General features: G+C 39.7%; 1 protein-coding gene across 1 annotated transcript in view; it reads left to right on the top strand.

The window, feature by feature from the left end:
* The first annotated feature begins 2,374 nt into the window (after window positions 1–2,374).
* ARL5B (ADP ribosylation factor like GTPase 5B) overlaps window positions 2,375–27,314 on the top strand; it is a 36,040-nt gene continuing 11,100 nt past the window's right edge. Inside the window, exons 1-3 of the mRNA XM_064591996.1 lie at window positions 2,375–2,705; window positions 23,204–23,264; window positions 25,079–25,226. Coding sequence (XP_064448066.1) covers window positions 2,657–2,705; window positions 23,204–23,264; window positions 25,079–25,226 — 258 coding nt within the window. The 5' untranslated portion in view covers window positions 2,375–2,656. The remainder of the gene's footprint in view (window positions 2,706–23,203; window positions 23,265–25,078; window positions 25,227–27,314) is intronic.

Below are 27,314 nucleotides of genomic sequence, written 5' to 3'. Positions count from 1 at the left end.
GTTTTAAAAAATTTAAAGGGATGTTTTCAGAAAAAATGAATAAAGGTGTTATGTTTTAAGTGCTATATTTAAAAAGTACATGACTCAAAATTGTCTAGTTTGATTAAATTCTTGATAAGCGTTCCTACTATAATTTATATAATACAAATGTACATGAACTAAGCTTTTCTAAAAGGTAATTATGGTATATTAGCATGATTTGTTTAGATAATTCACAACTATATTTTGTTAATCAATTGTAGATTTTTTTAGTTGTGACTAAGTTTTCTTTCCTTCCAGTTAGTAAAAATTTCAAATTCCGAAGTCTGCAAATAACACTTTCTAATGTGAAAAGATATTTTTAAAATATTACAGCAGTCCTGTTGTCAGGTAAATTTTAGAAAAGATGACAAAAGTTAGAACAGTTCTTCAACATAAAGTTTCAGACATTTTGGGTCACCTGGCCGGCTCAGTTGGCAGAGCATGCAACTGTTGATTTTGCAGTTGTGAGTTAGAGCCCCACGTTGGGTGTAGAGATTACTTTAAAAAAAAAAAGTTTCATGGGGCGCCTGGGTTCGGCTCAGGTCATGATCCCAAGGTCCTGGGATCAAGCCCTCCATTGGGCTCCCTGCTTGGCGGGAAGCCTGCTTCTCCCTCTCCCACTCCCCCTGCTTGTGTTCCTGCTCTCGCTATGTCTCGCTCTGTCAAATAAATAAATAAAATCTTTAAAAAAAAGTTTCAGACATTTTGAAAGAGTAGAATCAGTAGAAATATCAACAGTCCTGTTCAAATATAATCATTCCACATAATTAAAAGTGAAAAAATACTTGAAATTTACTTTCTAAAGTATCATTATACCATCATAAAAATATTTAAGAAATACATAATTTTTTGGCTTCAAAGCTCTGCAAAAAAAAAACTGCTTTATTTCAGAAACTGTTTATTGGAAATCTGAAAGCCAGAAAAAAGTAGAATGTGGTCTATATATATATGTCTGACAACTGAAGAAGCTAAGTTAACAGAATCTAAGTTTTTTTTTAATTCATAATGAAACTAGGACTAGAAATGACCCTTCAAGCCTGTTTTCACCAACACAAAATCATCTATATTTGAGCCAATTCATGGTCCTAAAAGGTAAACTAATTTACATAGGCTCAGTACATACCTTTTCTTCTATGTGGGAGGTTATAACTTGTCTAAAATATCAAAGTTGGAGCACATTATCCCATATATGTCCTAAAGGGTCTTTGAATCATAACACTGGGAGTCATGCACTTCATCTCTTTGTACAGTAACGAAATAGTTTGGCATGTTAAAAGGCCACTCTGCCTGGGTTAAAATCTACCACCTGATCAAAGTACATAGCTTTTCAATTAAGTTCTCTCCATAACTGGGAATTAGGCTTCATCCCATGCTGTGAAGCTTTTAAAAGAAAAAATGGAGAAGAAAGTCGAATTGTGTAATAGCATTGTACCATGATAGATGGTAGCTACACCTGTGGTGAGCATGCCATAAGATAGATGTTGACTCACGATGAGTGAGTACACCTGAAACCAATGTAACATTGTGTCAACTATCCCCAAAAAATTAAAAATTAAAAAATTAGAAAGTGGAAATGGAAACACTTCGGTAAATTGAAATCACTTCCAGCCACAGCCAGTTCTTCCACGTATTAAGTTCACAACAGTTCCTTCTAAGGAATATTACATATTTTTAAATTCCGTAATTCTACCTTTTTCCTTGAAATTTCAGTTTCTTTGCTCTAGGTACAGCACGCTTTTCCCTCTATTTTGTTGAACTGGAGAAATTACTGGGATTCCATTTCAATTAAAGGAAGTTATTTGATTTCGTGTATTTGGGCTCCATGAAAATTCCGAATGCGTGGCAAAACTGGGGGGCTTTAAGTTAATCACATAACTGAACTCTGTGGCTACCGGCATTCCCTGGATCGTCCCCCGATCAATTCTATTTCGAATCACAGCAGAACCCCGAGCCTGCCAGCCTGCACAGGGGTGACAGTTGTGAGAGAAACACCCCTTACTTCTGTGCAGTAACAGGGCAGCAAACGGGCGCTACTCGGTGGGAGGAACTGCGGTTGTCCCTAGTTGAGAGGATGGGGCGCACCTGCTCAACAACAGAAACTTAAGTACCGGAACCTGGCAAACGCTTGCAAAAAACGACCAGTACAAGCGCTCACGGAGGGAAACTCGCCGACTCCCACGCAGCCAAAACCTCCCACTCAGCGGAGCAGTTTGGAGCCCGCCCACCGGAAGTGAAGCCGGGGGAACCGCCACGTCGAAAGCGTGTGTGAACGTAAGCGTGACGACGTCAGGCCTGTCCTTCCGGCGATGGGGGGTCGGGAATCGCGAGGGGAGGCGGGGCGAAGGCGGGGCTTGGGGCTGGTGGAAGCTCTGGTGGGTAGGTGGGTTCAGACCGAGGGGACTACGGGTCGGCGTTGGGCTCAGTGGGCTCGAAACAAAGGACTGTCCGGTAGGGACTCGGCGCGGTGCCTCCTGACCGGTAGCTGAGCGGCCGATTGAGGCTTCTCGGCCAGCCAGTGCTCTCGCCGCGCGGTCTCAGAAGGCTTCTCCTCGGTTCCCTGCAGCCAGCGCCGTGGTGGGGGGCCCGGCACAGCGGCACCTGCTGCTGAGGGACCCCGCGGCCCGCCCAGGTGCTCATGATGGGGCTGATCTTCGCTAAACTGTGGAGCCTCTTCTGTAACCAAGGTGAGAAGGATGGAGCTGCGCAACGGCTCAACTCCAAGGAGGAGGGTCCGCCGTTTTAGGGGACAGCCGGAGGCAGGGCTGTCGGTGGACACAAATGTTCTGAGACGCAGAGAAGTAATTTTCTCGAGGGGGCGGGTAGAAACTCGGTATTTTAGGCTGGGAGAAGGTGCAGGAGAGACTGGATGTGTGGGAGAAATGAAGAGTGAAAAGAGGCATTTGGGAGCCCAGAGTCCAAACTAAGAATTTTTGGATTTTAGCGAAGCAAAGCGGAAAGCACCTAGTGATACCTGGAGGCATTTTGAGGGTCTTTTCTATCTCTAATTAAGCATCCTGTGGCTTGCCCCAAGATAAGTGTCCACCCAGAAACCTATCAACCTTTTTTTTTTTTTTAATTATTATTACTAGTGCTGCTTTTTTGCCTGCACTGGTCTTGAAGCCAGTGCAGCTTCACGTTCTCTCTGATTTCGCCTGCTCCCTCAGACTCGGGAATGAGTTGTCCTGTGAGATGCACGGGTTTCCGGAAATCTGCATCCTAAACCCTTTATTCCTTTCTTAGGTATTAAGAGAACTAAATGCTTTTGGTTCTGAATAGGAGATTGCGTGTCCGTAATTAGTCTAGAACAGGTTATGAGACATTTAGAAGTTGGAAGTCCAAAGGGCCAAGAAGTTGTAAAACCTGTTCTGAGTCAGAGAATGAGATGTAATGTCTTCTGAAGAGAGAAAATACACGACAAAAAAGGGCCTGGCAGTAGATAAAGTTTTAGGCATTCTTTGAACCGAATGCTTTCTTAGTAATTGGATCTACTTTTTAAATTCAGTTTCGTTTTCCATTTAATACCCGACATAATATAAACCAATGTTTTATAATGATACCAGTTGTTACTGCCAATGTGGTATTTTTTTTCCCCTGGATTTGAGAAGTCATGAAGAAAATGAAATGGTTTTAGTTCATTTGTTCCGTAGATAAGAACACTAAAATAGTCTTTTCCAAAGTTATAAATATGGATGTATGTATACACATTTACAAATATGTGTATATATGCAATTATATGTATATATGCAGTTACCACAGATATCACACTTCAGGTGATTTCAGAGTGGTCAGAGTTTAACTTCTTAAGGTTAGCTATACATTTAATACAGGTTTTTTCAGCAGTTTATATTTTCTACTCCTCGTTACATGAATTCACTACTATATGTGAAGCAGTATTATAACACATGTTAAAAAGTATAAAGATCAACACAATTATCATCTGCTTATCTTTTCCCATAGTTTAAGAAACAAAACAAAACAAAAACAAAGTCTTTGTTTCTCCTTGTGTTACCCATCCAATTCCTCTTTCTCTCGTTTTATTACTGTTGTTTTATTATCATCTTCTTCTTATTGAGCCTTCCTTAATTGCCCTAAGCAGACTAGAAGGGAACAGAGGATGGAGGAGATGAAGAAAAACATTCACGGGCTGCTTAAAGTCCCATAATTGTTCAGGCCTCTTAAATCCCCATTACTATTTATAATTTTTCTTTTAACTTTCCTGTTGAAAATTTAGAGCCGTGGTTATCCACTCATTTTACCGCCATTCATTCATGCAGCTAACATTTAATCAAAGGCCATCACCAGTCTTCAGTTAGGCATAGGAGATACAAAGATGAAAAACAAACAGAAAAGATAACATAGTTACTCACAGAGTACTCAAAGATCAAATCAGTGTGGTAAATTTTTTAACAGATGCGTATAAAAGTGTGGTGATCATCACCAAGAAGCAAGTGATTAATTTTTCTCGCGTGGTTCCTGGAAGACTTTACTGAAAAAGGTGTACTTTACTGTAAGTGGGAATTTACTGGGCATGCTAAGCAGACTGAGTAGAAGGGGCATATTATTCTAGGCTGAAGGACTAATAATATGCAAATGGGAGAGGAATCAAATACTTGGGTACATTGAAGGAAGCTGAAAATAGTTTAGTTTGGCTGTATCTTAGTTGGCCTGTGGGGGAGTTAGAGTTGAGGTTGGAGAGGTAGCCCCTGGAACTGGATCACAGAGGGCCTTGTGTGTCAGCCGACTAAGACATTAAACTGTACAGAGCCGTTGAAGAGATTGCTCATTGTATGGTTGGTTTTTTTTTTTTTTTTTAAGATTTTATTTATTTGACAGAGAGAGACACAGTGAGAGAGGGAACACAAGCAGGGGGAGTGGGAGAGGGAGAAGCAGGCTTCCCGCCGAGCAGGGAGCCCGATGCGGGGCTCGATCCCTGGACCCTGGGATCATGACCTGAGCCGAAGGCAGACGCTTAACGACCGAGTCACCCAGGCGCCCCTCATTGTATGTTATTTGTAAGCTGGGGAATAATGTCATCAGACTGATACTTTAGTCCTGTATTTTTACTTTCCATATCAACAAAATTAACTGACAATCTCAGCATTTTCCATTTTCACCACTACACTGCAACTAATCCAGAGATACTCAAATCACTCAATCTTGGTTTCATATTAGAATAATAAGCCCATGGCCCTATCTCAGACCAGTTAGATCAGAATGGGGCAGGGTGGCCTGGGCATCACTGCCTAGAGGATTCAGATTTGCAGCTAGAGGTGAGAACTCCATATCTGACTTTAAATACTCCTTTCCCTTATCTGTTTTTCAGTATTTGCCTCCCATCTTTTTTTCCTGTAGCATTTTACAGCACAGAGCATCTTCTCATAAATTTGATACCTTTCTGGGAATAAGTATGCTAAAGCATGGTTGTCAGAATAAAACTATGACAAAGTACACAGTCTCAGCAATTTTGTATTGCTTAATTATAAGCTGGAAGACATTACTTGGATGCAGTTATCAGTGAGGGAAATAATTTCAAATCTGATTATCTTTACAAAGTTATGAATATATCTGTTCCAGTACATACGTCCATATTTTTTAATAGTATGCATATGTGGAAATTTTAAACACTATCATTTGTCTTTTTTTGAGATATAATTGATGTAGAACCTATTAGTTTCAGGTGTACTAATCATTTGTCTTGTGGTAGAAGAGAAATTAGTACTTTCTCCCTTATCATCCCAATATAGCGTTTTGGTTTACACACACTGTGTCTTCATTATTGTGACTGTAAAATTTAGTTACTCCTGAGCCAGAGTGTGCTAGAACTATGTTCCCCTTTTTCCTACAACTTTTTCCCCCTAGAGTAAAGAATTACAATATCTCTTTGCCTTAGTTTTCTTTGTATGTTTGACTAAGTCATTTCATTCTATCCCAAAACTCTGTACAAAGTTTCCCCACATCACACTTAATCAGATGACTTATCCCTCCTCCCGATTCCCTCAGTATTCCCTTCTGCTCCAAACTGAGCTTGCTTCCCTCTGCCTGCTCCACAGCTGTGCCGGACTTGTCTTTGCAGTCATTCCAGGAATTTCCTTTGCTTTTCTGTTTTATTAGAACTTAGGTCTTTCTTGCTTTACTCTTTTTTTTTTTTGAAGGACATCGTACAGAAATTCCCTGCAAAGGTGTCCAAAGCAGTAATTTTTTTTTTTCTTTTTTGCAATTCCAAATGCCTGAAAATGTATTGGTCTCTCTTCACTTTTGATTTATAATTGGGCTGAATATAAAATTCTGAGTTGGAATACATTTCTTTCAGCAGGCATTTGAAGATACTGTCATGGTCCTCTAGCTCCCAGTGTTGTTAAAAAGACCAGTATTTCATTCTTATTCTGAGTGTTTCTCTTTCTAGTAGATTTTAGGATTTTCCATTTATCCCTGGTATTTTTAAATTTGCAAGGCGTGTGCCTTGTAGTGTGTCTTTTTTGGTTCATTATGCTAGGCCCTCTGGACCTTTTCAACATAAAATTGGATGTTTTTCGGTTCTAAGAATTTTTTTAATTAAATTTCTTTTTTTTTTTTTAAGATTTTATTTATTTATTTATTGGAGAGCGAGCAAGAGAGAAACAGCATGAGAGAGGAGAGGGTCAGAGGGAGAAGCAGGCTCCCCGCTGAGCAGGGAGCCCGATGCGGGACTCGATCCAGGGACTCCAGGATCATGACCTGAGCCGAAGGCAGTCGCTTAACCAACTGAGCCACCCAGACGCCCTTTAATTAAATTTCTCTTAGGATGTTTTCCTCTACTTTTCTGGAAATCTTATTGGTTGTATTGTGCTACTTGATTATCTAGTATTCTTTTCCATTTTACTGTCTTTTTTTCCTCAGTTCTACTTTCTGGGGGTATTTCTTTTGTCTTTTAATCTTCCTATTGAATATTTTGATTCCACTATCATATTTATGCTAGTTTGTTTATTCATTTGCATCATGACAAGTTGTAATATGTGAATACTCAAGACTTTTTGTAGACATTTTCATTTCTCTTAGATGAGTATCTAGAAGTGCAATTTTTAGGTCATAGACTGGATATATGATTAGTAAGAAACTCTTAGATTGTTTTCCAAAGTTTTATACCATTCTTATACTCTCACCAGCGGTGTTTGAGACATCTACTTTTTTTTTTTTTAAGATTTATATTTTTTACCTTTTACCTTACAGAGAGCCCGGGCACGCACATGCAGATTGGCGGGGGTGGGGGGAGGGTGGACAGAGGGAGAGAAGCAGACTCCCCATTGAGTGTGGAACCCAACACAGGGCTCAGTCCCATTACCAATGAGATCATGACCTGAGCGGAAAGCAAGAGCCAGCTCCTTAACCTACTGAGCCACCCAGGCTCCCTGAGACTTCTACTTTTAACATCCTTACCAACAGTTGATGTTGCCAGTCTTTTTTAGTTATTCGGTTAGATGAGTAGTGATATCTCATTTTGGTTTTAATTTGCATTTTTCTGATGACTTGGGTGTTAAGCACTTTTCACGTGCTGACTGGCCATTTGTATTTCTTTTGCAGAATGTTCAAATCCTTTTCCCATTAAATTATTTTCTGTCTATAAAATTATATATATAATTATTTATATCTTTTGGAATTGAGTCCCTTGTCAGATAAATGTTTTGTGAATATTTTCCCCCAGTCTTTGGCTTCCATATTCATTTTCTTAATGTGGGTTTTGCTGAGTGGAAATTTTAAATTTTGGTGAAGTCTGATTTTTCAACTTTTTTTTTTTAAAGATTTTATTTATTTAGTTGACAGAGAGATAGACACAGCCAGAGAGCACAAGTAGAGGGAATGGCAGAGGGAGAGGAAGAAGCAGTCTCTGCACTGAACAGGGAGCCCGACGTGGGGCTTGATCCCAGGACCCTGGATCAGACCTGAGCCGAAGGCAGATGCTTAACCATCTGAGCCACCGAGGTGCCCCTCAACTTTTTTTTTAATGGCTGTTGCTTTTTGTGTCCTGTCCCTTTGACCTACAAGCTTTGTCTTTTATGCTTAGGTCTATGAGCCATCTCAGATTATTTTGCGGTTATGATATGAGTAAGAGGTTGGGATTCTTTTTTCTTTCTTTCTTTCTTTCTTTCTTTCTTTTTTTTTTTTTTACATGGACGTCTGCTTGTTCTAGCATAATTTACCAAAGACTTTCCTTTCACAATGGATTGCTTTAGAGACTTCGTGGAAAGACCGAGTCTTATCTCTGGACCTTTCTCTTGCATTGATCTATATGTCCATTATAATACCATACTACACTATCTTAATTATTGTACTACTTCCTAATAAATTTTGAAGTCAAATAGTGTCAGTCCTCCAACATGTCTGTTAATCTTTTCAAAGATTTTAGTTTTCTCTGTTTTCTGCTTTTTATTTTACTAATTCTTGCTGTTTATTTCCTTCCATCTAGTTACTTTGGGTTTACTTTACATCTCCCTGTTCCATCTTCTTAAGGGTGGGGTGTGTGTCATTGTTTTTGTCTCAAATATATTCCATTCATATGTAACATTTTAAAGCTCTAAGTGTCCCTCCTAAGAATTGTGTTAGCTTCATTCCACAAATTTTAATTTGTTGTAGGTCATTCAGTTGGAAATATTTTAATTTTTTTGTTTGTGATTTTTGTTCCTAATTTAATTCCATTGTGGTCAGAAATATACTCTGTAAGGTTTCCATCTTTTGGTCAGATTTATTGAGGCTTTTTTATAGTCCATCCAAATGGTCTGTTTGGTGCATGTACCTTTTCTTGAAAAAAATGTATAATCTGCAATTATGTGCAGTAATCTAAACTCTGTAGGTTGAGGTGGTTATTAGTGTTGTCCAGATAGTCTATATATTAATGTGTATCTCTGCTAGAGAGCATACAGTATGATCTTTGGTTTTTAATCTAGTGTGAAATTCTCTTTTCATTGTAATGTTTAGTAAAGTTTATTGATGTGGTTCGATTTATGCTACAATCAGATATTAAGGTATGCTATTTTATTATTTCCTATTTGCTCCATCTGCATTTGTTTTGTTTTGTTGTTTCTCTGTTCCTCCTTTCCCACTTTGTTTTGGGTTGTTTTTTGTTTGTTTTCTTAAAAATTCCATTTTATTTTATTTACTGGCTTTTTTAGTGATCCTTTTTGCATTATTTTTATGGTTCTTAGGGATTGCAACATACATGTTACCTTTCCTCAATCTACTTAAGAGTTAGCAATGTAACACTTGTAAAGTGGAAGAACCTTGAAACTGTATATAGTTATACCCTCCCTTCCCCTAGTCCTTTATAACCATGCAGGTTATATGGCATAAGAATTGTATCTACAGGGGCGCCTGGGTGGCTCAGTTGTTAAGTGTCTGCCTTCGGCTCAGGTCATGATCCCAGGGTCCTGGGATTGAGCCCCGCATAAGGCTCCCTGCTCGGTGGGAAGCCTGCTTCTCCCTCTCCCACTCCCCCTGCTTGTGTTCCTGCTCTAGCTATCTCTCTCTCTCTGTCAAATAAATAAATAAATAATCTTAAAAAAAAAAAAAAAAGAATTGTATCTACAGGGGTGCCTGGATGGCTCAGTTGGTTAAGCATCTGCCTTTAGCTCAGGTCATGATCCCAGAGTCCTGGGGATCAAGCGCTGCATTGGGCTCCTTGCTCAGTGGGGAGCCTGCTTCTCCCTCTCCTTCTGCCTGCCACTCCCCCTGCTTGTGCGTGCTCTCTCTCTCTGACAAATAAGTAAAATCTTTAAAAAAAAGAAAAAGAAAAAGAATTATAGCCAGATTAGTTACAAACTGTACAATACAGTGTTCTAATGTTTGCTGTAAAGGATCACTTGTTCCTGAATATTTTGAGAAAGGGTAAAATTTTCTCTTCTATTTACTTACATTACTATTTTTGATGTTTTGAATTTCCATCTAGTATAATTTCCCTTCAAGCCAAAGAATTTCAGCATTTTTGTAGTGTAGCCCTGTTGGTGATGAATTCTCTTAGTTTTCTTTTATCTGAAAGTGTCTTTATTTTGCCTTCATTCTTGAAATATTTTTGCTGAATATAGAATTTTAGGTCAATTTTTTTTCTCTCTTTAGTGATTTAAAGTTGGCATTCCATTGTCTTCAGGCGTCCCCCCTTTTTTTCCCTTGTGAAAAGTCAACCAACATTCATATCTTTACTTTCCCTTAGGTAGCCTGACATTTTTCTCTTGCTGCCTTCAAAATTCCATTTTATCTTTAGCCTTGAGCAGACTGACCATGACATACCTAGCTTTGCCTTTTTTTTTTTTTTTTTTTTAACCTGTTCGGAGTTTGCTGAGCTGCTTGTATTTGAAAATTTTGTATATTTTTGCACTCATCCAGTTCACTTGTATTTCTCAAATACAATTTTTTCCCAAATTGTCCAGTATAACCCATTAGTAAGTTATAAAGTCAATTTAGTGAGGATCAGCATGAAAACAAGGAATGAACGTTCTAAAACTGAAACTATTACAGTATATCTCAGTTAGTAAAGGTACCATTATGTGAAACTTTTGTTCAGTTATGTGTGTCCTGGGTCATAATGCAAAATATATTTATAACTGCAAAATATATTTATATTGTTATATAATATTATATATAATATTATATATAATATATAACCATGGTCCTGGTACAGAGTTTGAAAACCATGCATTGTCTCTGCCCCTTAACATTTGCTTCCCATTGTAACCTTCCCCTGGGCAACACGAATTCTCTAGAAAACTGTGTGAGTTAAATCAATTTCAGTATTTCCTGTTGAAGCCTTTCTAATCATTGCGTTTGTTCAGCAAGTTGGGGGTTGTGGGGGGAGTCTTTGGTCTTCACTTCACTCTGGCCTGGGACCTTAGAGTGTTCTTCCTACTTAGACTCTTTAATCTTCTTCTTCTTCTTCTTTTTTTTATCTGTATTTTTATCCCTTATCTACCAGAAAAGTGTTTTTGTTCTATCCGATAAGCCATTCTTATTTATTATTGTAAGATACTAAGACTTCATTTTGTCATAAAGATGGGGAGGCATCACGCTGGGAGACCATTAGCCAAACTTTCCAGCATGTTATTTAACTTAAGACTCCATTTCCTCCTCAGTAAAATGAGGAATACCACCACTTTCTCATAGAATGATTGTGAGGATTAACTTGTACAGTGCACATAAATTACTCAGACCGAAATTCTGTAATATTCTTTTTTACCCTTGACATTTATCTCCTTACCTGAGAGCTGGATTCTAGATCTCACTTATCCTTGAGAATATTACCATATGATACTTCCATATCTATTGCTTTGTACTAATAATGCTGTGCTGTAAGTGCTTATTTCTGTACTCGCCTTTAAGATTTTTGAGGGTAGAGATAGCTTGCCTTTTTCATCTGTACCCACCTTTAAGATTTTTGAGGGTAGAGAGAGCTTGCCTTGTTCGTCTTAATCACAAATGTTAAAGTCAGGCATAAAATGAACTCAATAAATGTTGAATTGTTGAATCATCAGATTTGTGTAGCTGTTCTTTGCAAATTTAGGTACCCAGGAATATGGGAACTGGAGTGGGAGTTGGGGGAGACTGAACAATTTGGAAGGGGAGTTAATATTTTATAGCCAAAAAAGTAGGACAACAAATGCTGGCTCTTACCAGTGTTTACTAGGACAAATTACTTAACTTCATAGGACCTTAATTTCCTAATCTATAACATAAACCAGAAAAGGCCCAGGTTGGTAGTTTCATGTGTTTTTTGAGACCTTGGTTGCTCAGAAATACCTTTATAGGTGGGCCCGTTGTAGGTGAAGAGGCAGGAGAAAAGGAATAGATCTCAATTTCCACAGTCTGTTCCACGCTATAAAGTTTTATGATTCTGTAATCATTATAAGATAGAGTTCGGTTTTTTTTTTCATTTTATTTTATCTTTTTAAAATTTTTTTATTGTTATGTTAATCCCCATACATTACATCATTAGATTTAGATGTAGTGTTCCATGATTCATTGTTTGTGCATAACACCCAGTGCTCCATGCAGAACGTGCCCTCCTCAATACCCATCACCAGGCTAACCCAAACTCCCACCCCCCTCCCCTCTAGAACCCTCAGTTTGTTTTTCAGAGTCCATTGTCTCTCATGGTTCGTCTACGCCTCCGATTTCCCCCCCTTCATTCTTCCCCTCCTGCTACCTTCTTCTTCTTTTTTTTTCTCTTAACGTATATTGCATTATTTGTTTCAGAGGTACAGATCTGGGATTCAACAGTCTTGCACAATTCACAGCGCTTACCAGAGCACATACCCTCCCCAGTGTCTAACACCCAGTCACCCCATCCCTCCCACCCCACCACCCACTCCAGCAACCCTCAGTTTGTTCCTGAGATTAAGAATTCCTCATATCAGTGAGGTCATATGATACATGTCTTTCTCTGTTTGACTTATTTCGCTCAGCATAATACCCTCCAGTTCCATCCACGTTGTTGCAAATGGCAAGATCTCATTCCTTTTGATGGCTGCATAATATTCCATTGTATATATATACCACCTCTTCTTTATCCATTCATCTGTCGATAGACATCTTGGCTCTTTCCACAGTTTAGCTATTGTGGACATTGCTGCTATAAACATCGGGGTGCACGTACCCTTTCGGATCCCTACTTTTGTATCTTTGGGGTAAATACCCAGCAGTGCAATTGATGGATCATATGGTAGCTCTATTTTCAACTTTCTGAGGAACCTCCATACTGTTTTCCAGAGTGGCTGCACCAGCTTGCATTCCCACCAACAGTGTAGGAGGCTTCCCCTTTCTCCGCATCCCCGCCAACATCTGTCGTTTCCTGACTTGTTAATTTTAGCCATTCTGACTGGTGTGAGGTGGGATCTCATTGAGGTTTTGATTTGTATTTCCCTGATGCCGAGCGATATTGAGCACTTTTTCATGTGTCTGTTGGCCATTTGGATGTCTTCTTTGGAAAAATGTCTGTTCATGTCTTCTGCCTGTTTCTTGATTGGATTCTTTGTTCTTTGGGTGTTGAGTTTGATGAGTTCTTTATAGATTTTGGATACTAGCCCTTTATCTGATATGTCATTTGCAAATATCTTCTCCCATTCTGTCGGTTGTCTTTTGGTTTTGTTGACTGTTTCCTTTGCTGTGCAAAAGCTTTTTATCTTGATGAAGTCCCAATAGTTTATTTTTGCCCTTGCTTCCCTTGCCTTTGGCGATGTTTCTAGGAAGAAGTTGTTTCGGCTGAGGTCAAAGAGGTTGCTGCCTGTGTTCTCCTTTAGGATGTTGATGGACTCCTGTCTCACATTGAGGTCTTTCAACCATTTGGAGTCTATTTTTGTGTGTGGTGTAAGGAAATGGTCCAGTTTCATTCTTCTGCATGTGGCTATCCAATTTTCCCAACGCCATTTGTTGAAGAGACTGTCTTTTTTCCATTGGACATTCTTTCCTGCTTTGTCAAAGATGAGTTGACCATAGAGTTGAGGGTCCATTTCTGGGCTCTCTATTCTGTTCCATTGATCTATGTGTCTGTTTTTGTGCCAGTACCATGCTGTCTTGATGATGACAGCTTTGTAATAGAGCTTGAAGTCCGGAATTGTGATGCCGCCAGCTTTGCTATTCTTTTTCAACATTCCTCTGGCTATGCGGGTTCTTTTCTAGTTCCATACAAATTTTAGGATTATTTGTTCCATTTCTTTGAAAAAAGTGGATGGTGTTTTGATGGGGATTGCCTTGAATGTATAGATTGCTCTAGGTAGCATTGACATCTTCACAATATTTGTTCTTCCAATCCATGAGCATGGCACGTCTTTCCATTTCTTTGTGTCTTCCTCAATTTCTTTCATGAGTATTTTCTAGTTTTCTGAGTACAGATCCTTTGTCTCTTTGGTTAGATTTATTCCTAGGTATCTTATGGTTTTGGGTGCGATTGTAAATGGGATCGACTCCTTCACTTCGCTTTCTTCTGTCTTGTTGTTGGTGTATAGGAATGCCACTGATTTCGTGCATTGATTTTATATCCTGCCACTTTACTGAATTCCTGTATGAGTTCTAGCAGTTTGGGGTGGAGTCTTTGGGGGTTTCCACATAAAGTATCATATCATCTGCAAAGAGTGAGAGTTTGACTTCTTTGCCGATTTGGATGCCTTTTATTTCTTTTTGTTGTCTGATTGCTGTGGCTAGGACTTCCAATACTATGTTGAATAGCAGTGGTGATAGTGGACATCCCTGCCGCGTTCCTGACCTTAGGGGGAAAGCTCTCAGTTTTTCCCCATTGAGAATGATATTCGCTGTAGGTTTTTCATAGATGGCTTTTATGATATTGAGGTTTGTACCCTCTATGCCTATACTCTGAAGAGTTTTGATCAAGAAAGGATGCTGTACTTTGTCAAATTTTTTTAATTCTTCTTTCATTTCCTGGTTGACCCATTCATTCTTCAGTAGGATGCTCTTTAGCCTCCATGTATTTGAGTTCTTTCCAACTTTCCTCTTGTGATTGAGTTCTAGTTTCAAAGCATTGTGGTCTGAAAATAGGCAGGGAATGATCCCAGTCTTTTGGTACCGTTTGAGACCTGATTTATGACCTAGGATGTGATCGATTCTGGAGACTGTTCCATGGGCACTAGAGAAGAATGTGTATTCTGTCGCTTTGGGATGGAATGTTCTGAATATGTCTGTGAAGTCCATTTGGTCCAGTGTGTCATTTAAAGTCTTTATTTCCTTGTTGATCTTTTGCTTAGACGATCTGTCCATTTCAGTGAGGGGGGTGTTAAAGTCCCCCACTATTATTGTATTGTTGTCGATGTCTGGTCTATGTTGCTTTTAGGCTCTCTCTTTGCTTAGAGGACTCCTTTCAAGATTTCTTGTAGGGCTGGTTTCGTGTTTGCAAATTCCTTTAGTTTTTGTTTGTCCTGGAAGCTTTTTATCTCTCCTTCAATTTTCAGTGACAGCCTAGCTGGATATAGTATTCTTGGCTGCATATTTTTCTCATTTAGTGCTCTGAATATATCCTGCCAGTCCTTTCTGGCCTGCCAGGTCTCTGTGGATAGGTCTGTTGCCAATCTAATGTTTCTACCCTTGTAGGTTACATATCTCTTCTCCCGAGCTGCTTTCAGGATTTTCTCTTTGTCTATGAGACTCGTAAATTTTACTATTAGATGTTGGGGTGTTGACCTATTTTTATTGATTTTGAGAGGGGTTCTTTGTGCCTCCTGGATTTTGATGCCTGTTTCCTTCCCCAAATTAGGGAAGTTCTCTGCTATAATTTGCTCCATTATACCTTCTGCCCCTCTCTCTCGCTCTTCTTCTTCTGGGATCCCAATTATTCTAATGTTGTTTCGTCTTATGGTATTGCTTATCTCTCGAATTCTGCCCTCGTGATCCAGTAGTTACTTATCTCTCTTTTTCTCAGCTTCTTTATTTTCCATCATTTGGTCTTCTATATCACTGATTCTCTCTTCTGCCTCATTTATCTGCCTCATTTAACTGCCCCTAGCAGTTAGTGCCCCCATATTTGATTGCACCTCATTAATAGCCTTTTTGATTTCGACTTGGTTAGATTTTAGTTCTTTTACGTCTCCAGAAAGGGGTTCTCTAATAACTTCCATGCTTTTTTCAAGCCCAGCTAGTATCTTTAAAGTGATGATTCTGAACTCTAGATCCGACATCGTACTAATGTCTGTATTGAGTAGGTCCCTGGCAGTCGGTACTACCTCTTGTTCTTTTTGTTGAGGTGATTTTTTCTGTCTTGTCATTTTGTGCAGAGGAGAATAGATTAATGAGAGAACAAAATGCTAGCAGGGTAACAATGTCCCCAGAAAATATACTCTAAACAAATCAGAAAAGACCTGAAGCAGTGGGAAAAGAAAGGGAAAAAGAGAAAAAAGAAAAAGAAGAAAAAAAGATAAAGATAAAAACAAACAAAAACAGAACAAAACAAAACAAAAAATAGAAAGTGATCAAATATGATCAGGCTGGTATATAGATCAGTGCCACACACTAGATTTTGGTTGTATTTTGGTCTGGTCGAAGAAAGTGCCTCCCAAAATTTTAAAGAAAAACTTATATATGTACAAAAATAAGGGTGGATATGATGAAGGGATGGACTATGACTGTAAAGATGGAAATTATAAAAAATTTTATACAAGGAATTGATAAGAACTTGTTTGAAAAAAGAAAGAAGAGGATTTAAAAAAGAAAAAAGAGAGAATGTGATCAGGCAGGGGAGTAGAAAAAAACCATACACTAGAGATTTAGGGTATATTTTGATCTGTTAGAAGAAACTATCTCAAAATTTTAAAGAGAGAACAACTTATATATATATGCCAAAAATACGGGTAACTACTATGAAGGGATAGAATATGACTCTAAAAATGAAAAATAAAAATGTTTTTTAAAAAAGGGATTGATAAGAAGTTGGTTGAAAAAGGGAAAAAGAAAAATTTTTAAAAAAAGACAGTTAAAAAAATTTTTTTAAATTAAATTTGAAAGACTAAAGAATCATGGTAAAAAAGCCATGAATTCTATGTGCAGTATTCCCCCTAGCGCTGGAGTTCTGCCGTTCTCATTGATCGGTAAACTTGGTCTTGGCCGGCTGTTCTCGCTGATCTTCTGGGGGAGGGGCCTGTTGCCATGGTTCCCAAATGTCTTTCTGGGAGGCGGAATTGCCCCACCCTTGCCCCCTCCCGGCTAAGTAATCTGCTCGGGTTTGCTCTCCGGAGCTTTTGTTCCCTGCAAGCTTTCTGTACAGCTTTGGAGGCAGAGAGTGAAAATGGCAGCCTCTCAATCTCTGCCTCGGAGGAGCCGAGAACTCGGGTCCCGCTCCTCAGTGAGCCCCCAGAGAAAAGCCGTCAGTCACTTCTGTCTCCCCGGTCTCCAGCTGCACTCCATGCTCACCCTGTGACCCGGCCTGTGACTGCGCGTTTCTGTCTCTGGCACCCGACCCCGTGTGGAGTCTCCAAACCCAGCAGATTCCTGCGGTGCGCTCCTGCGCTGCTCCTCCCCGGGGAGGAAGGGGAGTCTCCCCGGATCTGCCGCTTGTTGGGTCCCTGCTGGAGGAGCAGTGGCCCGACTGTGCTGCGGATCACGGTTTATGACAACCCCAAGCTGAGAGCCCGTGCCTGGGCTCTGTCTCTGTAGCCAGCTTCCCTGCTCCGATACCTGGGAGCTTTGCTGCGCTCAGGCACCCCTGGTCTTTCTGTGACCCCGAGGGTCCTGAGACCACACTGTCCCACGAGGGTTCCACCCCCCGCTTAGCCACTGGAGTGGACGTCCCTCAGTGGAGCAGACTTCTAAAAGTTCCGATTCTATGCTCCGCGGCTCTATCATTTGCCAGAAGCGGCCGATGGAGGCCTCCCCCCATCCTCCTGAATATCGCCTCAGATTCACTTCTCCGCACGTCCTACCTTCCAGAAAGTGGTCGCTTTTCTGTTCAGAGAGTTGTTGCTATTCCTTTCTTCGATCTCCTGTTGGGTTTGTAGGTGTTCAGAATGGTTTGATTCCTATCCAGCTGAATTCCTGAGAGGAGACGAAATCCAGGTCTCCTACTCCTCCGCCATCTTGCTCCTAGAGTTCGTTTTTTTTTTTTTTTCCCCAAAGATTTTATTTATTTATTTGACAGAGAGAGACACAGTGAGAGAGGGAACACAAGCAGGGGGAGTGGGAGAGGGAGAAGCAGGCTTCCCGCCGAGCAGGGAGCCCGATGCGGGGCTCTATCCCAGGACCCTGGGATCATGCCCCGAGCCGAAGGCAGACGCTTAATGACTGAGCTACCCAGGTGCCCCAAGATAGAGTTCGTTTTTTATTGGTTTTCTTTTGTTTTCAAGAGCCAGACTTCCTTGGGTGCTCCTCATTGCTGTGCAGGCCGGCCTTCAGGTCTCAGATTGTGACATCATATCTTCTGACTTTTTAACACGTACCCCTTGCAACAATTCAAACTCATTTTTCTGTATACGCGAAATCCCAAACTTGGCAAAGGGCATTTTTATTTGTTTAGTTACGAAGTTGTTTGCGTACTCTATGTTCATATAAGGCTTTCGTCATCTATCTAGAAGGTAGCGATCTCTATTTCATGCTATCTTTTGGGCTTTCTTATATTTTAAAATTAAAAGTTGATCATTGTAAAAAAGAAAAAGGGCGCCTGGGTGGCTCAGTTGGTTAAGCGACTGCCTTCAGCTCAGGTCGTGATCCTGGAGTCCCGGGATCGAGTCCCGCATCGGGCTCCCTGCTCGGCAGGGAGTCTGCTTCTCCCTCTGACCCTCCCCCCTCTCATGCTCTCTCTCACTCACTCTCTCTCCAATAAATAAATAAAATCTTTAAAAAAAAAAAAAGTTGATCATTGTATCACATTTTAACAATCTCCAGTTTTAACATGATAAATGTTAATACACTGTTTTCCGCTTTATTGGCACTGCTGGTATTTAGCGCTTCTCTAATATTTTTCTTCACTTGTGTTTGTTTATTTGAACTATTTGGTATTCTATATAAAAACTATAATTTTCTTTTCATTTGGTATCTATACTAAAGCTAGAAATTGAATTCAGTAAATTTTTTTCATTTGGTAAAGAGAAAAAGGTTTTCTTTGATTTTTCTTCCACTTATTTTTTTTGAAGTTCCTTTTTCCATCATTTTTCTTTTTAGCCATCTTCTACCTGTGTTTGTCCTCAAGCAAGTGCTCTTACTAATTTTTCTTTTGAAGTTCGTTCTGTATAGGCTTTATGTCTTTATGCCCTGCTTACAAAATGGTATGAGCCAACTTAAGGAGATCCAAGAGAACAAACACCATAGCTCCAAGAGTGCAGGGAAACTTTTGTGTAAACACTTGATCAAAATTAAAAGCTCTGCAACTGGACCTTCATTTAGTATAAATAAACATGCTTTGTGTTGACTCTGGGGATGCATGGATTAGTAAGTGCTCTTCTCCCAGACCTCTGTTGTGGGGAGAGGTGCAGCTTGGTCTCCTGGAAGAGATTTCTGGTGAAATATGATGGCAAGGTGACCATCTCGTGGTATGCGGGCACATTTTACAAACATGGATTTGGGGCACCTGGCTGGCTCAGTTGGTAGAGTGTTTGACTCTTGATCTCAGGGCTGTGAGTTCAAGCCCCAGGTTAGGTGTAGAGATTATTTAAAAATAAAATCTTTAAATGAACAAACAGCCAAACCATTTGGATTCATTGTAACTCTGATTCTTATGGTAGTGTTGTTTTTTTTTTTTTTTTTAAAGATTTTATTTATTTATTTGACAGAAAGAGACACAGCGAGAGAGGGAACACAAGCAGGGGGAGCAGGAGAGGGAGAAGCAGGCTTCCCGCGGAGCAGGGAGCCCGATGCGGGGCTTGATCCCAGGACTCTGGGATCATGACCTGAGCCGAAGGCAGATGCTTAACGACTGAGCCACCCAGGCGCCTCTCTTATGGTAGTGTTTTAACCCAAACTTTACTTGGCTATCCATGAAAGTTTTAAGTTGTACACACTTCATCCCCAACATATACATTTCTGGCCCCAAACATGGGCAGCTTCTACTCTGTGACCCCATACTGATTTTAATAATGCTACTGAAAAAACAATAAAGAAGGTAAATTTCTATAATTACGTTTGCAAAATTCATTCTAAATAAAGAATTTTGTATTATCCATGTTCATAGTTTTCCTTATTTAAGGTTACATAAGAATTGACTGTGTCTCAATCTATCAGCTAAGTATTTCATTTTCTTGGAGAGTAATTGGAGGAGTTAGAAGAATCTGTAGCTTATGTATGCATGTTGAGGATCGGTTGAAGTTGTGAAAGTATACAGTTGTATAGTTTTCTCCTCACAACTTCAGACATTTCAGTGGGTCTGTAAGTAAAAGTGATGTTAAATGGTTAATGCTCATCTGATTGGCAGCAATTAAAAAATCCGACCATTAGGCTAGATTCTTTCTCACCTTAACCGAGACTGAATTGAACTATAATGATATATTTTGAAAGTTTTTTTTAACCTACCAGGTAAACAAATAATAAAAATTATTGCTGGGTGATATAAATAGTACAAATTTACAAGCATCTCTTTATATCTGCTTTTGTTAACTATGATAGGTGAAGGAAACGGTTTTATCATGACCACAGGAAATCACTAACACAGTTCAGTTGATATTTTTCTGTTTCAATACATAAAATAAGATTTGTGTGTGGCCTGTTGATTATGCCCAACCAAAAAGACAGCGATACAGAACAAGCACCTTAAGTCATGTTTTTAACATCAACCAATATCCTATACCACCACATGATTTATACTTTATTAATCTAGACACCACTGGTGTACATTTAAAGCAACACATTAATTTCCTTTTCTGCTTACAGCAAGAGTATGTGTCATTGTCCATGTTTTTCTCATTGTCCCTTGAATAGGTAAAAACTGTACTAACTAGCATTTGGGAACTAAAGTCTTCTGGTCATTGGCGTACTCCAGTAGCAGCTAAGGACAACGGAGGCATTTGAAAGAAGACGGAGGAATTACAGTTATGCCAGAGTAGAAACAGCTCTTATTTTGTACTTGGCTTTTTAGTAAATGTTCTTTGAACATGATTTCCCTCTTACTGTACAGATGATGTTAAGGAGATTTTTTTCTTCAAAGAAAACATTTAAAATAAACTCTGTTACTTCATGCTTTTAAAAAGCATTTAGCTCTTTTCTGTTGATGATGTTTTGTTATATAGACTCAGGTTGTTGATGATAATATCAGAAGATAGGCCTCGGTTTAACTGAAGGATTGATGTTGATACATTGTTAGAGTTGAAATTGTGTGTTTTGTCTTAATTGCTAGAATTCCCTATCACTGAGCAGGGATAAAGGAATCTGAAAAAGACCTTAAGTTAATCATGCAGTTGAAACTAACGAAACTCATACTCTATCCCCCTTCAGAGTTTGTCACCCCTGACTTAGTTCACATTGGGCACCAGTCTTTCAAAATGATGCATTATTTATGAGTTTAGCCATCACATGCCTTCAATACCATGATCGTCATCATGATACAAAATGTGAAGCCGAGAGCAGGACTCGTTGAAAATGGCCCTGGGTGTTGGTTCACTTCAGTTGCCTCGACAGTGAACCAACCACCTGGTACTGCTTCTGTTCCCCTCTCCCGGCAGAAGTATCTGCCCCCAGGTTTAGCCTCCTTCCAGACTAGTGGCTTCCTTCTTACTCCTGCAGGGACCCCATGGTCTCCACATGCCAGGCAGGTGGTTTCCAGCTGTCACCAAAATTTAGAAAGCTTGTTCTTCCACTAGTAAGAGGGTTCTCCTTCTTGCACCAGAAGGGAGAAAGATAGGGTGACACTTAAAGATTGGCTCTGTTAGGAATTAGGGGATATGAATGGAAATAGTCAAAAAAGGAGAATTATAGTGAGTTATAACAAGCAAATAAGTTTTATTCTGTTTTGTTTTTTTGCAGAGCAGCTTCTGTCATAGTGAAAAAAAGCCCTTCCAGAGGACCATGGCATTTGTCCTGCAATATTAGAGGCAGGACTGACAGTGGTCAAGTCATTAGAAGGCACAAACATAGTTAGTCACCGAAGAACTTGTCTGAATTATGGCCCCTCTTTTTGACTGATACAGTAAAAGTAACACTTTAGAGGAAGAATACGAGATGATATTCTATTAGGTGTATAATCAAAATTCTGACATTCACCACAGGTTAACAAGAGGAGCAGGGTTCTTTTTTTTTTTTTTTTTTAAGATTTTATTTATTTGACACACAGAGAGAGACAGTGAGAGAGGGAACACAAGCAGGGGGAGTGGGAGAGGGAGAAACAGGCCTCCCGTGGAGCAGGGAGCCTGATGCGGGGCTCCATCCCAGGCTCCTGGGATCATGACCTGAGCCAAAGTCTGATGCTTAACGACTGAGCCACCCAGGCGCCCTGAGGAGCAGTGTTCTGATAAGAACTGTGTCAGATCATTGGCTAAAAATAAATCGACTGGGGGCGCCTAGGTGGCTCAGTTGGTTGAACATCTGCCTTCGGCTCAGGTCATGATCTCAGGGTCCTGGGATCAAGTCCCGCATCGGGCTCCCTGCTCAGCGGGGAGCCTGCTTCTCCCTCTGCTTGCTGCTCTCCCTGCTTGTGCACGTTCGTGTGCTCTCGCTGATAGATAGACAGATAAATAAATAAATAAATAAAAATCGATTGTGTTGTGGTTCTTACAGAGGTTCACTTTTTAAGCATTCTGCCCTGGGGAAGAGAGGTATCTTCTGTAAAGGTTAAAATCTAGAAAAGATGGTTCTAGAGTGTTTTTTCCTCTGTGTTCAAAGGAGGTTTCAGAATATGTACCACTTAACAGAATAATTAGATGGGCTTTAAAATGTGTCTGTGAGACAAGTGACTGTTCTGTGCATGGCACTGGAAGAAGGCGGAGGAAGTTTTTGTTGCATGAAGAGCAGAAATGGTATCTGCTCAAGACAGTTGTAAAATCCAGGGGTGCCTGGGTGGCTCAGTCGGTTAAGCATCTGCCTTCGGCTCAGGTCATGATCCCAGGGCCCTGGAATTGAGCCCCACATCGGGCTCCCTGCTCAGCAGGAAGTCTGCTTCTCCCTCTCCCACTCCCCTGCTGTGGTCCCTCTTCACTGTGTCTCTCTGCCAAATAAATAAATAAAATCTTTAAATAAAAAAAAACTAGTTTGATTAGCAGAGATGACAAGCAGATGTGTAAAACAACTTTTTTAAAAGATTTTATTTATTTGACGGGGAGGGGGGCGCACAGGAGCAGAGGGAAAGGGACAAGCAAACTCCCCACTGAGTGTGGAGCCTGATGCAGGGCTGGATCTCAGGACCCTGAGATCAGAACCTGAGCCAAAATCAAGAGTCTGACGCTTAACCCACTGAGCAACCCAGGTGCCCCCAAACAATTTTTTTTTTAACTTATATTTTAAGTCATAATGCCTTGTCAGGACCAGAATTTGTGTTTTTCCTCCCAGACTCAGTATTATAAGTGAGCAGGTTCTCTTGTACGTCCCTCGTACCCATATCTCACAGGTGGAGGACATCATACCAATTTGCCTCACTTAACGCAGGTGACCTTGACACCATGAAGTTCTCTTTACTCTGTATTTTAAGAATCCAGTAATAAGTATCCAGTGAATGATTCTCATTAGAAAGCTAACTAATAATCGTTGCTGAAAGCATGTAATTGTAGTATGCAGTAGTGTTAAATGTTTATGGTTTGTTTTCTTTTTGTAGAACACAAAGTAATAATAGTGGGACTGGATAATGCAGGGAAAACCACCATTCTTTACCAATTGTAAGTATAGTTATTTACTTAAACAGTTTTCATTATTTTAGTTATTAAAACTAGTTTTATGTAATTAACAAGGTACCATTGTAATATAACGGAAAAGCTCCAACATATGGTTTTGTATTTTACCAAACACAAAATTTGTTTAAAAAGTGAATAAAACTGCTGTATGTTTGCTAAAGCCTTCACAAACACTTGTTTTTTTCTGGCCTTGAAAGAAAGAATTAATATTAAACTAAAATAAATAAAGCACATATAATAGTACTGGAGTGAAGTGATAAAGTGCATTTACTTAATTCTTCCAGAACTGCAGTTCATGTGAATAGATGGATATCTCTAGGAAGCTTATTGCTACTCTCCTGACTAATAGCTCTGAATTGTTGAACGTAGCCAGACTTGTCAAATCAAAAGAAATGAAGATCAACCCTGAAAGTACTGCTTTTCTAGCTTGCAGCAGGGAAAGGCTTGAGACTTCCAGAGAAATACATTAATACTTGCAGGAAATTTTAACAGCCCATCAATCCACTTGTCAAAGTAGCTCCTGTTATCCTTTCAGTGTTCATGAAACGATCCATGTTAAGCAGTGGAAATGGATCTGTGTCCCAAGCATTTTAGCAAATAGTTATTAGATACAGTGCACTGTTGTTTGGCTCTTATCTCTTTCCACCTCATCCTAAGTGTATCAGCTGACAGCTCTCCAGAAATACTTCACTTAACGCAATGCCTAATGTATTTTTCAGCTACTTTGCTAAAAAGCTCCTAATTTGTGGATTGTTGTTTTAGAGGCGAATAGCTACTTGTTTTACTTTAAAATATTCATTCATTGGCCATTATGTATTTAATATGACTTCGCCTTCAAACATCAGATTAAACATTTCAGAAACCTGTCAGTTGTTGAAATAATTTTCCATGTAGCTTCAAAAAGATACATAAAACCCAAAAGACAGTACAGTGTAGGCTCCTTCCAACACAGTACCAACTTAACTATAGGCAAATACGTATTTGTTGAATGAATGAATTCATGTATCTTAGCCAATAATTATAGTAATATATGTGGTATGAGCATTGGTGTTCTAAATATATTTATAGTTATTTTAATTAAAATTTTCATTTGCATATAGCCCTATCTTTTTAAGGCTGTAGTTTAGGTTGATAGGCCTGAGTCTCAATTTTCTCACCTAGACAGTCTTCAAAATTACATATAGCCTACTATTCAGTGGTTGCTACTTTGCAAGTATTGATGTCACAGTCACCAGCAAACTTGCTCTTTCAGGAAGGGGCACTAGTTCTACTCTGATAACAGGGCATGGTGGTTTTGGAATTTTGGCCACAGAAATACAAACTCACACCGTGGTGTTCCTTTCTCTCCAGATCAAGCCTTTAGTTTATTTATTCCACTAAAAGAAAAAAAAAAGTCTTCCTTCAGGAGTTGTTCTTTGTTTAGATATTTGTTTGCACAAATATTCTCTAAGGTTCTAGTTTTTTTTTTTTTTTTAAAGCTTTTATTTATTTATTTGACAGAGAGAAACACAGCGAGAGAGGGAACACAGGCAGGGGGAGTGGGAGAGGCAGAAGCAGGCTTCCCGCCGAGCAGGGAGCCTGATGCGGGGCTCGATCCCAGGACCCTGGGATCATGACCTGAGCCGAAGGCAGACGCTTAACGACTGAGCCACCCAGGCACCCCTAAGGTTCTAGTTTTGATGCTTATGATTACCATTGGTACAAATGAGGAAGGGTGATTGATACTAAAAATATAGAGATAAAACTTCCTTTGGATTCTCAAGATTTACAGAAGATTTTTTTATGGTGTCTTTCAACAGCTTAATGAATGAAGTGGTTCATACATCTCCAACCATAGGAAGCAACGTTGAAGAGATAGTTGTGAAGAACACTCATTTTCTTATGTGGGATATTGGTGGTCAAGAATCACTGCGCTCATCCTGGAACACGTATTACTCAAACACAGAGGTATCTAAGCTGCCTTCTGAATTTTAATACAGAGAACCAAAGAGTAAACCCAGAAAATAGATAGGCTGTACATGAAGGCATATTGACAGTTGCTTCTCAGTAACATCGTGTTCTGTACGGAATGTGAGGTTTTCAAATAGAAGAGAAAAGGCCAGTAGGAAGAGTAATGTGCACTGTTTGTTGTGGGTTTACTGTAGTGCAGACTCTGAGCTCATCCTCCCAGTAATCCTATTAACATTACTGTTGGAGAAAGTGGAAACTGGGATCAATCAGATAACCTGTCCCAAGATCTCACAGCTTTATGAGGCTCTGGTTAGGGGGAAATAAAATATTTTAAGCATCATTTAATACAAGATTTTCAAAATTCAAATTTTTGGTGAGATTATATTTTAGTTAAAAAAATGGATTTACTGCAGCCCCTGCCGACCGCCCTCCCCCCACCCGCCAAATTCTCTGTCAGTTATTTCATTACTTTACTACTTCAGAGCGAACCTGGGAAACAATCTGGACTAGCTTCTATTTCTGTTTTTATTTCTTGTTAGAGGCAGATTTTTTTTAAACCAATGCAGTGCTATTGAGAGATTTATCTTTGAGTATACTAATGTACAATTGCATCCATAATTTCTCTTTACAAACAGGTACATCTAACCAATTATTTTTTTCTAAAATGAAGCCTATTAAAAACTGAGTGGGTGTTTTGAAGGGAGTGTGCAGAGGAGGTGGGGAGTTGCAAAGTTTTGGTGAATAAGTTTCTTTTATGATTATATTGCAATCGCGTGAGTATCTGTGTGGATATATTCCACTGCAGTTTGTGACTGTCAAAACCAAATGGCGTATCATAGATCTTTAGCAGTGGTGCTAGCACTTAATTCTTTTTATTTGCAGGGGAAGATAGGATGGTAAGCATATATGGTTATAGGTTAGCTTAATACGTACTTCCATCATAAAATAACATTCCAAAACTAAAACATATTAGAAAGTAAGAGAACAACAACCTTTTAGCATGATTGCAGTTGCCCCTTGAACGATGAAAGGGTTAGGGACACTGACCCACTTACACAGTCCAAAATCCACGTATAACTTGACTCCCCAAAAACTTGACTGATAGCCTACTGTTGACCAGAAGCCTTACCGATAACAGAGTGGATTAACACGTGTTTCTTATGTTGTAGGGATTATATACTGTATTCTGACAATAAAGCTAGAGAAAAGAATGTTATTAAGAAAATCGAGAAAATGCATTTACAGCACTGACTACACAGTTAAAAAATCACGTTTAAGGGGATCTGCTCAGCTCGGACCCATGCTGCTCACCTGTATTTAAGCAGCATAGCTGTTGGTGCCTGTGCAAAGCTCACAAGTAACTGCAGGTGTGAGAGAGAAGAACCATCGGTTCTGATGAGTAGGTTAGAGTTGGTTCTAGCTGATCCATGTATATTTACAGCATTACAAAAGGGTAGTTTCTGAAGTTGCAGCAACTCTAGAAGACTTAGCATGGGTCCAGAAAGAAAGAAATACGTTATTAATGACACCGTTTGCATGAAATGTTTTTTTAGTAAACTCTTTCTATAAGAATTTCAGAATTGCTACACAAAGACCCTTTGGCCTTTACTGCAGCACTCCAGCATAGCACCTAGCATTTGCAATCTTAGATGCCGGGTAGGGATCCTGTCTATGTGGTGTTTCCCTCATGGCTTTGTTCACCGGCATCAGCTTCTTAAATTCCTTACCTTGATGAGTCCGCCAAAAGCCGAAGGTCTCTGTCACATTGCAAGGAGTTCAGCTGTTGGCAGATGCCTGACACACCCCTCTCAGTAGAGTCACTTCCCCATATTCACTTTGCCACGTTTCTTACCTTTCTTCCTTCTAGTCTCTTCCCTTTTATCCCCTTTGAAGCCATTCACAGTTTATATGCAGATCACTCTAGTTGTCTGCCGAATTTTAAGGTCTTCTGAACAATCTGGTGTCACCCTCTTTCTCTCCATTTAGTCTGTGTCATTCCTTTATTACGACCTTCAGCATCTCTTTAATCTCACTTCTTAACGTTTTCTTCTAAGATATTCAATTAGGGGCCCTTTGCACTATATC

This window comes from Mirounga angustirostris, unplaced genomic scaffold (assembly GCF_029215605.1).
Source record: "Mirounga angustirostris isolate CCGP_5_RB_7025 unplaced genomic scaffold, mMirAng1.0.hap1 SCAF_5, whole genome shotgun sequence".
Lineage (NCBI taxonomy): Eukaryota > Metazoa > Chordata > Mammalia > Carnivora > Phocidae > Mirounga > Mirounga angustirostris.
This window is presented reverse-complemented; position numbering and strand designations above follow the sequence as displayed.